At 42.0% G+C, this 16,593-nt stretch overlaps 1 protein-coding gene across 4 annotated transcripts in view; it reads left to right on the plus strand.

Moving 5' to 3' along the window:
• The window catches only part of nek1 (NIMA-related kinase 1), a 155,421-nt gene extending 152,767 nt beyond the window's left edge, over positions 1 to 2,654 (plus strand). For all 4 annotated transcript variants that reach the window (XM_063049500.1, XM_063049501.1, XM_063049503.1 and 1 more), the window contains one exon: positions 2,107 to 2,654. In XM_063049500.1, the coding sequence (XP_062905570.1) occupies positions 2,107 to 2,120 (14 nt within the window). In that variant the 3' untranslated portion in view covers positions 2,121 to 2,654. The remainder of the gene's footprint in view (positions 1 to 2,106) is intronic.
• The last annotated feature ends 13,939 nt before the right edge of the window (positions 2,655 to 16,593 follow it).

Here is a 16,593-nt window from a genome sequence, read left to right on the forward strand (position 1 = left end):
ACGCTGCTCCCCCGCCTTCCGCCCCTGCTCTCAGCTAATAAATCAATGAGTCAAACTTGCAACATTCCAATTTAACAATGTCCAAAAAGGGTCTTGTCATCCAAAACATCAACAGTCCATGTTCCTTCATAGATGCTGCCTGACCCGTTGAGTTCCTCCAGTGTCTCTGTGTTGCTCCATGTAAATTTTGTTGATACCTTTATTATCTTTGAATATAGAGAAATTAATTATGAAGTGCTCCAATTCACTATTCAATGCCGAGTAAGCTTAATATATTTTCCCTGATCTTTCATCATCCTGTTTCACTAGAATCCTATGCAATCTTTTATTATTACTTCTCCTTAATCTACACAGCTCATTTCAATACTCCATGATCTCAACCAGCACTTAAAACTCTTTTCCAAGGAGTATGTGACTTTCTTCTCCAATCTACCTCATGTTTTAACATGTAGTTACAATCAAAATATAAAGAAAAACGTGAAAACTTCTTAATTACAGGAATCAAAGCTGAATCCTTTGATATGAGCTTCTTCCTCACCTGACAACCATTATTCCATACCTCCCCCCCTCATTTTTTTTAATACTAGCTAACTCCCCTCTATCTTTCCAATCCTGATAATGGGTCTCAATCTAAAATATTGCCTGTACATTTCCATCCATAGATGCTACTTGACCCGCTGAGTTCCTCCAGCATTTTGTGTGTTGCTCAAAAGCGAAAAGCATTGTAACCACTGAGAGCCACGGGAAAATGTAGAGTAAATTTATTTTCAAATATTGTATGTCTCCATTTTCTTGCCGGCATTCACAGTAGAAGAAATAAATACAATAGAATCAGTGAAAGACTACACACAAACACTGACAACTAAGCAATGTGCAAAAGAAAACAAACTGTCCAAATACAAAAAAAGGCAGATAGACAGATAGTCCCACCTTTAAAGTCCTTGACAATTTAGTCAGTGACTGCAGTAACAGATAGCAGGGGGTGGGGATAACTAGAATGGTTGATCAGATAAACTGCCTGGGGAGTATACTTTAAGATGGTGTGAACTTTCTGTGCAATCAGTTCAGAGTAAGCTGGTTCAGGAGCCTGAATGTTCCTGATCCTGGTTGTGTGGCTCCTGTACCACCTCCATGCTGGCAGCAGTGAGAAGAGAGCATGGCCAAGATAATTGGAGTCTTGATGACTAAGTTTGTGTAAACAGTGAGGTTTAATGCTGTTTCTGTGTAACATTTCTGAGTTAGCAACAATAATCCCTCTAATCTTTGTTTTAAAACTGTACAGACCAACCATCGCTCTGAGCAGGAAATTTTTACACGCCCTGAAAAGTGTGCTGTTCTTTAAATGTGTTTTTTTTTAATATGCACATCAAGCAATCACAAACCACCACTCACAACACATGTAGATGATGTCAGGCAATCAAAACAACTGACAGGCAAAATGGCAAAAGTAAAATGTTTTGACTAGATGATGTCGGCATTCAGTGGGCTGGCAGTTTATTGACAACAGCTACCGACTTTCATTTTGTGTTTCTTGTTACAATTTATAACAGCGTTGTAACTTGAAACACTGACAATGTAAATACATTGAAGCTCTAAAGTGTTTCAAAGTAAAAGTTATTGTATGTTGATTAGAAAATTTATGGATTATCTTCACTAACAATTGCTGAGTATTTCAATTATTTTAACATGGATTTCACAATTATATTACCATCTTCTCAAAATTGTAGTAACATAATTTCTGAATTATATTAGCGTCATGTAAAAGGAAGTTCCAGCTACGTGGCAACAAAGGCTATGTGCCAGGGAGCATCTCAGTTACTGCATGGCCATGCACCTGCACAGCTTAGAGAGAACAGTGCTGTGTTCAGCACTCCAGATGTGATGTCTTGGGCAGTATATCCAGAACCAATGAAAGACTGGAGAAAGGGGACATTTCCACCCACACTCAAACTGGTGCTTCAGCATCCATAATCTGTCATGTAATTTGTGTTTGCTTTGCTAATGTTAATTTTTAACATTATATAGGGGAATGCTGGGGGAATGTTTTGATGACTGACTTACTGCATTTTGCATCAAATCAAATCCATCATGTTATTTGTTTTGCAGACAATGATGAATAAGAATCAGTTCCTTGGAACCTGTCTACTGTGGATGTTTTAACTCTCAAGCCTACACTATCTTTTGAGCAACTCGTGTGGATACAAGTTAAAACACGCGGCATAAATGAGTCTGCATGGATTTGGTGCAAGGACAGTTTTATTTTATGCTCCTTTCCCCAGAGTTCCGTTTTACCTTTTTAATGTGGCATAGGCTTTCTGCAGAGTTTTACATTTTGTAAGTATTGGTGTTGCTGCTAAAAAAAATACTGCATATAATACAGAAGTCTCTGACCAAAGTTTGCCCTTGAGTATCACATATTGACGAGGTAGAAAAATTGGAATGTTATGAAATCTGGTACAGCTTGAATGCTGCAATTTTTCATTTGCATTCTATAACAGGAGGTGACCTGTTGTGCAGGAATCCCATCCACCAATCAGAATTTACATGCTGCAAGACACTAACATGAACATATACTTGTAAGTTGTAATATAGATGCAGTTTCTTGTACAGTACTTCCAAGTACAAAGTTCACATAAATGTATTATACCTTTATAATGATTAGGAATAAAGATTCTTTTATACATTAAAAAATTGCACATTGATTTATTCTTAGACAAGAAGATTGTTGAATTTCATTACCACAAGATGGACATATGTCCTGTTGCTTTTGTTCAGCAATCCACAATTTATGATGTACACACTTTGAATTATAAGCAGGAAGACGATTTGGGACTTTCTCCAGAGCACTCCTACAAACTGATCTGCTGGATTTGATTTGTGCTTGTTTCAAAGCGGAGGTATCGCAGTTGTCCGTCATGATTTTGGTGGGGAAACATGGTGACAAAGATGTTGTTTCTCAATAGCCATCTGTGAAGAGGAATAAGCAATTGACTTTTCAGTTTGTGACCCTATATCAGAACTGGCTGAGTTCTCCAGCTTTTTATGTGTGTTACTCTGTTTTTCCAGCATCTGCAGAATCTCTTGTATTTATGATGCAGTTTCTCAGCCTTTTTCAATAACGCTTATGGGAGAACATATGTTCCTGTGAAGGACTGTTGGTTTCCATCAAACCATATCCCACCTGAGTGATTCCATTTGGAGGGAATGAATGTTACGTGTGAAAGCCAATATCAAAAACAGTAAATGCTATAAATTTTCTTGAAACTTGTCATTGCTAAGTTGATCAAAGTGCCACACAGTTAATGAAGCGGATAATTCTAGAGGTCACTTTCTGTTTAGTCACCTGAGACATAGATTTATCTCTTTCTATGACTTGCAAGGGTTTCAAATTGTTTTATAGTTAGTGTACTTACGTGGGTGTGTGGTTAAGGTGTCAGTCTAGTGATCTGAAGGTCGCTAGTTCGAGCCTTGGCTGAGGCAGCGTGTGTCCTTAAGCAAGGCACTTAACCACACATTGCTCTGGGATGACACCGGTGCCAAGCTGTATGGGTTCTAGTGCCCTTCACTTGGACAACATCGGTAGCGTGGAGAGGGGAGACTTGCAGCTTGCTGCCGATCTTCCATACAACCTTGCCCAGGCCTCGGTCAACATCGAAAATCAATGGACAGCCGAAGAAGACTTATGTAGGCACTGTTGTAATTTAGAAACATTCAACAGTTCCCTCAGAGAGCAGTGAAATAACAGACTAGATTATGTGTACCTATAGCTATATTTTCAAAGGGAAGAAGGACACTATCGTGGCTGACATGTGAAGTCAGAGCCAAAGTAAAATCAAAAGAAAGGGCATACAAGGAAGCCAGAGCTAGTGGGAAGATAGAGGATTGGGGAGTTTTTAAAAACGAAGAAGGAAACTAAGAAGGTCATTTGGAATGAAAAGATGAATTATGAGAGGAAGCTGGTGACTAATATCAAAGAAAATATTGAAGAGCAAGAGGATAAGACATGAGAGAATAGGACCAATCAAGTGTGACAATGGAAAAGTGTGTATGGAACCGGAGGAGATAGCAGAGGTACTTAATGAGTACTTTGCTTCAGTATTCACTACGGAAAAGGATCTTGGTGATTGTAGGGATGACTTACAGTGGACTGAAAAGCTTGAGCATGTAGCTATTAAGAAAGAGGATGTGCTGGAGCTTTTGGAAAGCATCAAGTTGGATAAGTCACTGGGACCGTATGGGATGTACCCCAGGCTATTGTGGGAGGTAAGGGAAGAGATTGCTGAGCCTCTGGCAATGATTGCATCATCAATAGGGACGGGAGAGTTCCGGAGGATTGTAGGGTTGCTGATGTTGTTCCCTTATTCAAGAAAGGGTGTAGAGATAGCTCAGGAAGTTATAGACCAGTGAGTCTTACTTCAGTGGTTGTTAAGTTAATGGAGAAGATCCTGAGAGGAAAGATTTGAGAGCAATTGGAGAGGCATAATATAAGTCAGCTTGACTTTGTCAAAGGCAGGTTACGCCTTACGAGCCTGATTGAATTTTTTTGAGGATGTGACTAAACACATTGATGAAGGAAGACCAGTAGATGTGATGTATATGCATTTCAGCAAAGCATTTGATAAGGTACCCCATGCAAGGCTTACTGAGAAAGTAAGGAGGCATGGGATCCAAGGGGATATTGCTTTGTGGATCCAGAACTGGCTTGCCCACAGAAGGCAAAGAGTGGTTGTAGATGGGTCATATTCTGCATGGAGGTCAGTCACCAGTGGTGTGCCTCAAGGCCCTGTTCTGGGACCCCTACTCTTCGTAATTTTTATAAATTACCTGGACGAGGAAGTGGAGGGATGGGTTAGTAAGTTTGCTGATGACACAAAGGTTGGAGGTGTTGCAGATAGTGTGGAGGGCTGTCAAAGGTTACAAGGGGACATTGATAGGATGCAAAAATGAGCTGAGAAGTGGCAGATGGCGTTCAACCCAGATAAGTGTGAGGTGGTTCATTTTGGTAAGTCAAATATGATGACAGAACATAGTATTACTGGTAAGACTCTTGGCAGTGTGGAGGATCAGAGGGATCTTGGGGTCCGAGTCCATACAACACTCAAGGCTGCTGGCGCAGGTTGACTCTGTGGTTAAGAAAACATACAGTGCGTTGGTCTTCATCAATCGTGGGATTGAGTTTAGGAGCCGAGAGGTAATGTTGCAGATATATAGGACGCTGGTCAGACCCCACTTGGAGTACTGTGCTCAGTTCTGGTTGCCTCACTACAGGAAGGATGTGGAAACCATAGAAAGGGTGCAGAGGAGATTTACAAGGATGTTTCTTGGATTGGGGAGCATGCCTTATGAGAACAGGTTGAGTGAACTTGGCCTTTTTTCCTTGGAGGGACAGAGGATGAGAGGTGACCTGATAGAGGTGTATAAGATGATGAGAGGCATTGATCATGTGGATAGTCAGAGGCTTTTTCCCAGGGCTGAAATGGCTAACATGAGAGGGCACAGTTTTAAGGTGCTTGGAAGTAGGTACAGAGGAGATGTCAGGGGTAAGCTTTTTACGCAGAGAGTGGTGAGTGTGTGGCATGGACTGCTGGCAACAGTTGTGGAGGCAGATACGATAGGGTCTTTTAAGAGATTCCTGGACAGGTACACGGAGCTTAGAAAAATAGAGGGCTATGGGTTACACTAGGTAATTTCTCAGGTAAGGACATGTTCAGCACAGCTTTGTGGGCTGAAGGGCCTGTATTGTGCTGTAGGTTTTCTATGTTTCTAAGATACTGTGGGCACGTGGCCAAGTGGTTAAGGCATTGGACTAGCTACCTGAAGGTCATGTGTTCGAGCCCCAGCCAAGGGAACGTGTTGTGTCCTTGAGCAGGGCACTTAATCACACATTGCTCTGCGACGACCCTGGTGCCAAGCTGTATGGGTCCTAATGCCCTTCCCTTGGACAACATTGGTGTCGTGAAGAGGGGAGACTTGCAGCATGGGCAACTGCTGGCCTTCCATACAACCTTGCCCAGGCCTGCGCCCTGGAGAGTGAAGACTTTCCAGGCGCAGATCCATGGTCTCGCAAGACTAACGGATGCCTTTAATTTAATTTAAGATACTGAAAGCTTTTTTTTAAAGTATATAAAGGGTAAGATAGAGTAGGGTAGATATAGGACCAATACAAAATGACTCTGGAAATATTGTAGTGAGAGATGCAGAGATGGCAGAGGATGAATGCATATCTTGCATCAGTCTTCACAGTGTCTGCAGTATGCCGGGCATTCAAGATTGTCAGGGAAGTGAAGTTTGTGCAGTGAAAATTACGACTGAGAAGGTGCTCAGGAAGCTTAATGGTCTGAGGGTGCATAAATCTCCTGGACCTGATGGAATGCACCCTCAGGTTCTGAAGGAAGTAACTGGACAGATTGCGGAGGCATTAACGATGATCTTTCAAGAATCGATAGATTCTGGCATTGTACCGGATTACTGGAAAATTGCAAATGTTACTCCGCTATTTAAGAAGGTGGGAGACAGCAGAAAGGAAACTGTAGACCTATTAGCTTGTCATCAGTGGTTAGGAAGTTGTTGGAATCGATTGTTAAGGTTGAGATTACAGAGTACCTGGAGGCACATGACAAGATAGGCCAAAGCCAGCATGGTTTCCTGAAAGGAAAATCCTGCCTGACAAACCTACTGCAATTCTTTGAGGAAATTACAAGCAGGGCAGACAGAGGAGATGCAGTAGACATGGTGTACTTGGATTTTCAGAAGGCCTTTGACAAGGTGCCGCAGATGAGGCTGCTTAGCAAGATAAGAGCCCATGGAATTACAGGGAAGTTACTAGCATGGATGGAGCATTGATTGGTCACAGAAAACAGATTGGGAATAAAGGGATCCTATTCCGGCTTGCTGCCAGTTACCAGTGGAGTTCCACAGAGGTCGGTGTTGGGACTGCTGCTTTATATGATGTATGTCAATGATTTGGACTATGGTATTAATGGATTTGTGACTAAATTTGCCAATGATACAAAGATAGGTGGAGGAGCGGGTAGTTTTGAGGAAAAAAGAGAGACTTGGATAGTTTAGGGGAATGGGCAAAGAAGTGGCAAATGAAATACAATGTTGGAAAGTGAATGGTCATGCACTTTGGTGGAAGAAATAAATGGGAAGACTATTATTTTGATGAGAGAATTCAAAATGCAGAGATGCAAAGGGACTTGGGAGTCCTTGTGCAGGATACAGTAAAGGTTAACCTGCAGGTTGAGTCGGTTGTGAAGAAGGTGAATGCAATGTTGGCATTAATTTCTAGAGGTATAGAATATAAGAGCAGGAATGTGATGTTGATGCTCTATAAGGCACTCGTGAGACCACACTTGGAGTATTGTGTGCAATTTTGGGCTCCTTATTTTAGAAAGGAAATACTAACATTGGAGAGGGTTCAGAGAAGATTCATGAGAATGATTCCAGGAATGAGTGGGTTACCGTATGAGGAACATCTGGCATCTCTTGGGCTGTATTCCCTGGAGCTCAGGAGAATAAAGGGGATCTCATTGAAACATTCCAAATGTTAAAAGGCCTGAACAGATTAGATATGGTAAAGTTATGTCCCATGGCTGGGGATTCTAGGACAAAAGCCATGACTTCAGGATTGAAGGACGTCCTTTTAGAACTGAGATGCAGAGAAATTACTTTAGTCAGAGGGTGGTAAATCTGTGGAATTTGTTGCCACGAGCAGCTGTGGAGGCCAAGTCATTGGGTGTATTTAAGGCAGAGGTAGATAGGTTCCTGATTAGACAGGGCATCAAAGGGTATGGGGTGAAAGCAGGATAGTGGGGATGACTGGAAGAATTGATCAGCCCATGATTGAATGGTGGAGCAGACTCGATAGGCCAAATGGCCTGCTTCTGCTCCAGTATCTTATGGTCTTATGGCCTACAAAAAATGGTGGATACAGCCCAGTCCATCACAGGTAAACCCTCGCCACCACTGAACATACCTACAAGAAGCCTTGACGCAGGAAAGCAGAAGCGTCCATATCGACGACCTACCCCCCCCCCACACCGCCCCGCCATTTTCTTGCTGCCACCATCAGGTAGAAAGTACAAGAGCCTCATGTACCACACCACCAGATTCAGGAACAGTTGTTACCCCTCAACCATCAGGTTCCTGAACCAGAGTGGATAATTTCACTCACCTCCACACTGAACTGATTTCAGAACCTGTGGACTCATTTCTATAAGTCGTGTCCTCAATATTTATTGCTATTTTTTACTTTTTGTGTTTGCACAATTCATTGTCTTTTGCACATTGGTTGTTTGTCCATCTTTGTGTGCAGTTCTTCATTGATTCTATTGTGTTTCTTTGTATTTCCTGTGGAATCGCAAGATAGTTATGTGGCCCCCTGTTAAGCCTCAGGCTCGCTCAGCTCGCTTTCATCCAGGAGGAGCAGCCTTTGGCCCTGCCAAACTGGGTAATCAAGTTTGTGTAGGTGCTGTGTGATGTAACCCACCATACCAATTAACAGACAGTACAGCATATGAGATTAAATTATTACACTTTATAGATCTTACTGGAACTGTGTAATTAATAGAGATACAATATAAAAGGAAAGTAAAAGGCGCCAAACCTATCACAGTTTAGCCACTTCGTGCACAACCGTTGGAGCTGAATTAACGGAGTCTTCTTTCCACCATTTGAACACCTCCAACCCTCGAATGGGACCACCCTCAGTGGTCGACCAAACACTCCACACGAGTCTGTCCTCGTCTCCCCTCCTTGCCGAAGACCCTGGGCCTCGGACTCCCACTCGGGGTCCGTTCCGTTACCCTGCTTACAGCATCGTGTCTCCTCTCTCCGTCCTCATCGCGCCTTCTCCCTAAAGCCCGCGAAAACAATAGCTTACAGACACACAAGAAAGAATAACATCTATCCCAATTGGTTAGCAAATGAATACAATTCTCGTTATCAGTAATTATAACCCAAACAAGCTGCTAGAGAGAAGCACTTTCTCAACAGTTAACATAACAAAGAAGCCATTTTTTAATTAGCCTTAGCAGTAACATAAAAGAAGAAACCCCTACAGTTTAAAAACGCAAACACGAGGAATTCTGCAGGTGCTGGAAATTCAAGCAACACACATCAAAGTTGCTGGTGAACGCAGCAGGCCAGGCAGCATCTCTAGGAAGAGGTACAGTCGACATTTCGGGCCAAGACCCTTCATCAGGAAGAGCTAGCAAGAGATTTGAAAGTGGGAGGGAGAGGGGGAGATCCAAAATGATAGGAGAAGACAGGAGGGGGAGGGATGGAACCAAGAGCTGGACAGGTGATTGGCAAAAGGGATATGAGAGGATCATGGGACAGGAGGCCCAGGGAGAAGGAAAAGGGGGAGGGGGTAAAACCCAGAGGATGGGCAAGGGGTATAGTCAGAGGGACAGAGGGAGAAAAAAGGAGAGTGAGAGAAAGAATGTGTGTAAATAAATAACGGATGGGGTATGAGGGGGAGGTGGGGCATTAGCGGAAGTTAGAGAAGTCAATGTTCATGCCATCAGGTTGGAGGCTACCCAGACGGAATATAAGGTGTTGTTCCTCCAACCTGAGTGTGGCTTCATCTTTACAGTAGAGGAGGCCATGGATAGACATATCAGAATGGGAATGGGATGTGGAATTAAAATGTGTGGCCACTGGGAGATCTAATATTCAAGTACTTTAATAATAAATTTACTTTGAACTTTGTTAGTTGAGGAACGTAGGTTGGTACACCATTGGCTAAAAGCAATTAGTACTAGGAATGGGAGGGCTAAAGTTGTAAGGAGAGGTTAGATAGGCTGGGATGTTTATGCCTTGAGCGTAGGAGGCTGAAGCATGATCTTGTAAATAAAATCAGAAGGGGTATAGGTAAGATGGATAGTTACAGTTTAAAAACTAGACTCCAGTTTGCGGTGAGAAAGGATAGATTTGAAAGGGACCTCTTAAATTTGAAAGATTAGAAAGGGACCCTTAAGAGAGACAATTTTTTCTGTACAGAGTAGTTTGTGTATTAAATGAGCTGCTAGAAAAAGCTGCAGAGGTGAGTGCAGTTACATGTTTGAAAGACATTTAGAAAGGTATTGTGGATAAAAAATGTTTACTGGGTAATCATACTGAGTCACTCAGAAAAACATCTTGGTTGACATGGACAGCTTAGGCTGAAGGGTCTGTTTCCATGCTGTATAACTCCATGACTCTGAAATAGATACTCAGATTAAATGCATTTATTATTTGAACAATTAATCTTGAAATTTAGGCCTTATTCCATTTAATTATAAAAATATCTCTCAATCTCTGTGGCTTGGCATCTTTTCTTCCTCAAGCCTCCAACAATGTGCAAATAATTTTAATATTAAACATTTTCTGGTACCTCACAGGAATATTATCAAACAGTGACATCAGCCCACAGAGAAATGTCAGGCTGGATTAAAATCGCCAGAATTGCAGATGCATTAATCTGAAATAAAAACTGCTGAGCTCTGCGGTTCTATAGAAATAGAAATGGAGTTCACATTTCACATCATAAATTCTTTATAAGAATTAGAGGAAAAACAGAGAAGGGGGGAATGGAAGGGACAAAGTATTTCTCTGATAGGGAGAGGGAATGGTGGAGGGATAAGTTGGGAGTATTGGGAGTGGTTCTTTGATTAACTGTGGAAAAACTATTTTAGACCTGGAAAGTCTCCATGAGAAAATAAGGTGATTGCGCATAACATTCCTACAGAATGGCTACAAGGTGAAGGAAATCAACTGGGCCCTTAAAAGGGCCGATAAGAAAACTAACAACGAGGCGCAGCCCGTTGCTACCGCCTGTCTTCACCATGGTTTCTGGCAGGATCACCAGGATCCTGAAGAAATACCTGATTAATACCATCCACAAACCTGTAAAGAAGCTCAATTCACAGCTTGTGCGTCTCAAAGATGACCTGGGATTCAGGACAGCTGGCGTTTACAGGATTCCCTGTGAATACAGACCTGTGTATATCGACCACATGGGACGCACGGTGGAAACCTGCATCAAAGAGCACAGGAAGTGTGTATCTGGGTTACCAAGAGAAATCAGCGGTAGTAGAACATTTCATTGTGAATGGCCATAGGATTGACTTGGACGGCACAAAACCGCTGTGCTGCACCAGTGGCTTTTGGGACCGCCTGGTGAAGGAAGCCATTGAAATAAAACTACAGGAAAAGAATTTTAACTCTCTCTAAATAAGAACTGGAATTTGATTGTAAGCAAGGTGGGACAACAGACACCTGATTGGATGAGAACAAACCAATCAGGAGGGATGGACAACAGAGGTGTAAATACCACCAGACTAGACACGCCCAGGCATCATCCCTGATAAAGATGGCAGAGTTTGTCATCAAAACATTGGTTAAGATCGATAACTACCTGGCTGGAAGCTTGAGAAGACTTTATTCGTCATACGTGCTGGGAAAGCACTAGATTCTTTTTCAAGTTAGAATTAATGGATCACGTGTACAATGCTGGAGTTTAGAAGAATAAGGGAGGATCTCATTGAAACCTATTGAATATTGAAAGACCTTGATAGAGTAGATGCAGAGAAGATGTTTTCTATAGTGGGGGAGAGGGAGGGGGCAGTCCAGAGGACACAACCTCAATAGAGTGATAGTCATTTAGATCAGAGATGGGGAATTTATTTAGCTAGGGAGTGGAGAATCATTGCCACAGGCAGCTGTGGAGGCCAAGTCACTGGGTGTATTTAAAGCAGAGGTTGATAGGCTCTTGATTAGTCGGGGCATCAAAGGTTACGGGGAGAAGACAGGAGAATGGGGTTGAGAGTGATAAGGAATCAACCATGAAGGAATGGCAGAGGAGACTCTGGGCTGAATGGCCTGGTTGTGCTCCTATGTCTTATGGAAATGTACAGTGAAATATATTGTTTGCATTAACAACCAACACAGCTTAAAGATGTGCTAGGGTCAGCCCGCAAGTTTCCCCACTTATTCCATGTCCACAACGTCGGCAGAACAGCAACAAAACAGCAGCAGTAAAACGAGCCCCTCTCCTCACGGCCACTCACCCACGTAAAAGGTTCTCCAAACCCAGGACAGGCTGCCTTCAGCCTATTGATGATAAAGTGATGATAAAGTTGTTGATAAATTTTGTCTAATTGAGCTCTTGATATGAGAAGCTTGAGAGAAAGAACACAAACAAAGCAATAAAACGATGGCTGTGCCCTGCAGGTGTGGTTGCCGAATAACTACACTCTTGACGACTCTCACTCATTGCTCAGTCATACTTTATTTTATTCGTGCACAAAGAGAACAACATGGCCCCTGTCACTCCAATGTTCCGAAGTCTGAACAAAAAAAAAATCCTATTTTTATATGGAATTCACTAGCAGTTATGGTTATTGAACATTTTGTAAACTGATAGAATTCCTTACTTGCAAGATCAATTAGCATTCAGAACAAAGATGTTAAAAATAAATAAAAAGTGCAAGCTAACAATTGATGACCGAGTCATAGAACACAACAGCACTGAAACTGGCCCTGTGGCCCATCTAGTCCGTGCTAAACTATTAATCTGTCTAGACCAATCAACCTGCATCCGGACCATATCCCTCCATGTCCTTCCCATCCATGCCCTTATCCAAAAGCTCGTTCCACATTTTCACCATCCTCCAAGTGAAGTTAGTAAAGCAATTGTCCCTTAGTTGGGGTGTGAGTGTGTTTTGCATCATTTTGTATATTCTTATTTTGTTTCCAGGAAGTGAAAATGGCTCCGGGAATCTGTTGTACAAAGGGAAGTGATGCTCTTCAAAGTCATTTTCTTGCCTGGGCAGTCTGCACTCCATCTGCAATTTGTCCTCATCCTTTATGTTAACTCTTGCCTTACTGCAACTTCCACACGGGGAGGAGAGACTGAGTTGATGTCAAATAGATGAATGACAGCAGAACTAGCTAGTTTTAACACAGACAGGGAAAGTGAGTTACCTGTATTGTCTGGGATGGGTGACCACAATTGGAAAAATTATATAATTTGGTGTCTCTTAACAGAGAGGAAAATGTAGGAACACATCTGTTCTTTGCGGGTATGTTGATGCAGTTCAACGTGATGAGCATTGCTGAATTTAACACAATAGTAAAATGTGGCCAAAACAGCAGTATTGAATTCTCCAGGCACAAAAGTAGAAGACGTAATAAACTACAAATCCATACACACTCAGTGGTCATTTTATTAGGTACACCTGTACACCTTGTCAGTGCAAACATCTAATCAGCCAATCATGTGGCAGCAACTCAATGTGGAAAAGCATGCAGACATGGTCAAGAGGTTCAGTTGTTGTTCAGACTAAACAACAGAATGGGGAAGAAATGTGATCTAAGTGGGTTTGACCTTGGAATGACAGGGTGGTTTTAGTACATCAGAACCTGCTGATTTTCTGGGATTTTCACACACAACAGTCTACAGTTTAGAGAAAATGGTGCAAAGAAACAAAAAAAAACATTCAGCGAGCAGCAGTTAGGTGGGTGAAAATGCCTTGTTAATGAGAGAGGTTAGAGGAGAATGGCCAGACTGGTTCAAGGTGTGCAACAGTAACTTAAATAACTACACGTTCCAGCAGTGGTATGGGAAGAGCATCTCTGAATGCACATCAGACCTTGCAGTGGATGGGCTACAGCAGCAGAAGATCACAAACATACACTTAGTAGCCACCTTATTAGGTACAGGATGTGTCTAATAAAGTGGACACAATGTACTTCAGAAACGTTTTATTTCAGTCTGTTTGGAACTAATGTAGTAATGTCCATTGTACCTTTTGCACCAAAGCAAAGAGCTTTTCTCTCCTCAGTGCTTGAGGTAGTGGACAATTGCCTCATTTTAAGAGTGAATAATCTGGATGGTTCTCATCTGTTACTCTTAAATTTGAATAAATGGATTCAACAAGTTGCATTCATCTTCATACCTTAGGTATCAAGTTTTTTGCTAGATTAAGGCATTAAAATAAGTAAACCTTGAAGCTAGGTGACTTCTGTAAAATGTAAAATACACATTGTTGTACTGTGAGGCATAACAGTAGAGTAGTGGTTACTAGTGCCAGTGACCCCGGTTCAATTCTGCCATGGTCTGTATGGAGTATACCTTCTCCCCGAGACACGGTGTGTTTACTTTAAGTGCTTCAGTTTCTTCCCACATTCCAAAGGCATACAAGTTAATAGGTTAATTGGTCACATGGGTGTAATTGGGTGACGTAGGCTCAGTGGGTTGGAAGGGCCTGTTACCATGCTATATCTGGAAATAAATAACTAAGTAATATTTTAGAAGTACATGCACCATGTATAAAATGATATGCTGCCCTAATATCAGAAGTTTAGCAATGTCTAAGTGTGTGGCTTGAAGCCGAGATCAGGGCAAAAACAGTGAAACCAAAATGCTTGGAATGAAACAATTCATGATTAGATTCTGATATGGCAAGAGAACAGCAGGGGTAAAAAGCTGCTAATTCATAAAAGCTCAGAGATATGATCACTCCAAGGATTCAGGAGCAACAGTGACAAAACAGCCCACACAGCCTACCTTTTCAAACTAGAGCAAGAGATTTAGGATGATTGATGAATGGTGCACCAACTACATTTCGGAGATTTCATACTAGCTCTTGAATGATGGCAGGTCATCCATCACCTAGATCTGTTACCCATTTGCAGTCAAATTAAACTTTGCAGCTGTAATATTTTAAATTTATATGAGGACAATTCATACTGTAACATCTCTGATCTTCACAGTGCCTTGTTTTTTCTTTAATGCAGCAGTTCTCTGGCAGGTAAAATGTATGTAGCTGAAGATCTTAACACTGGATGACTGATTGAGGGTATGAATATATTTGAAATAAAGAGTGTCTTATTCATGCTTTTGAAGGGATTTTTGGGACAAGAATTGAGATATGAACAAATGAAACTTGTTTGAAAGGATATCTGATTTACAAGCTGAGGTAAATTTGTTCGTAACTTTCATTTTTATATTCTACATTTTTCATTATATGCATAATTATTAAACTGGTTACAAATTACTTAAATCTTCATGAGCCATTTGTAACCAAAGAATTCTTTGAAGTGTTAGAATTACTTTGAAACCAAGCATAATAGTCAATATGGTGAGCAGTTCTGAGCACACGTGGCCAAGTGGTTAAGGCATTGGACTAGCTATCTGAAGGTCGTGAGTTCGAGCCCCAGCCGAGGGAACATGTTGTGTCCTTGAGCAAGGCACTTAATCACACATTGCTCTGCGACGGCACTGGTACCAAGCTGTATGGGTCCTAATGCCCTTCCCTTGGGCAACATTGGTGTCGTGGAGAGGGGAGACTTGCAGCATGGGCAACTGCTGGTCTTCCATACAACCTTGGCCAGGCCTGCGCCCTGGAGAGTGAAGACTTTCCAGGCGCAGGTCCATGGTCCCATGGTCTGAGCCCCTTATCTAAGAAAGGACGTGCTAGCATTGGAGAGGGTCCAGAGGAGGTTCATGGGAACGATAGGGTTGATGTATGAGGAGTATTTGATGGCTCTGGGTCTATATTCACTGGAGTTTAGAAGAAACATTGAAACCTACAGCATATTGAAAGGCTTAGATGGAGTTGACGTGGCGAGGATGATTCTTAGTGGGTAAGTCGAAGATCAGAGGTTACAGCCTCAGAATAGAAGGATGTTCCTTTAGAACAAAGATGAAGAATTTCTTTAATCTGAGCATGGTTAATCAGTTGAATTCATTACTACGGATGGCTGTGGACATCTACTCATTGGGTATATTTAAAGCAGAGGTTGAGAGGTTCTTGATTAGTCAGGGTGTCAAAGGGTATAGGAAGAAGGCAGAAGAATGGGGTTGAGAGGGACAATAAATCAACCATGACTGAATGGCAGAGCAGACTCATAGTCATAGTCATACTTTATCAATCCCGGGGGAAAATTGGTTTTCGTTACGGTTGCACCATAAATAATTAAATAGTAATAAAACCATAAATAGTTAAATAGTAATATGTAAATTATGCCAGGAAATGAGTCCAGGACCAGCCTATTGGCTCAGGGTGTCTGACCCTCCAAGGGAGGAGTTGTAAAGTTTGATGGCCACAGGCAGGAATGACTTCCTATGACGCTCTGTGTTGCATCTCGGTGGAATGAGTCTCTGGCTGAATGTACTCCTGTGCCCACCCAGTAGATTATGTAGTGGATGGGAGACATTGTCTAAGATGGCATGCAACTTGGACAGCATCCCCTTTTCAGACACCACCGTCAGAGAGTCCAGTTCCATCCCCACAACATCACTGGCCTTACGAATGGGCTAAGTGGCCTAATTCTGCTCCTATGTCTTATGGTCTTCTATTTCTCAGTAAAATTCCATTTGATCTAGTTTAAGGAACATTATTGAAGTAGGAACAGACCAAGAGTCATTCTTGGATTGAGGCTGATAGACTTAGTTACACTGCTAGTTTGATAGAACGTTCAGATTTAGTCAGGCATTGTCATAGTGACCTGTCTTAGTACTTTATCCAGGTCAGGATGGTTTGTCACATCCCAGAGGATCAATATCTTCAAGTCATGTTTGGCATGTTCTGTCTGGATGGCACG

This window comes from Mobula hypostoma, chromosome 5, assembly GCF_963921235.1.
Source record: "Mobula hypostoma chromosome 5, sMobHyp1.1, whole genome shotgun sequence".
Classification (NCBI taxonomy): domain Eukaryota; kingdom Metazoa; phylum Chordata; class Chondrichthyes; order Myliobatiformes; family Myliobatidae; genus Mobula; species Mobula hypostoma.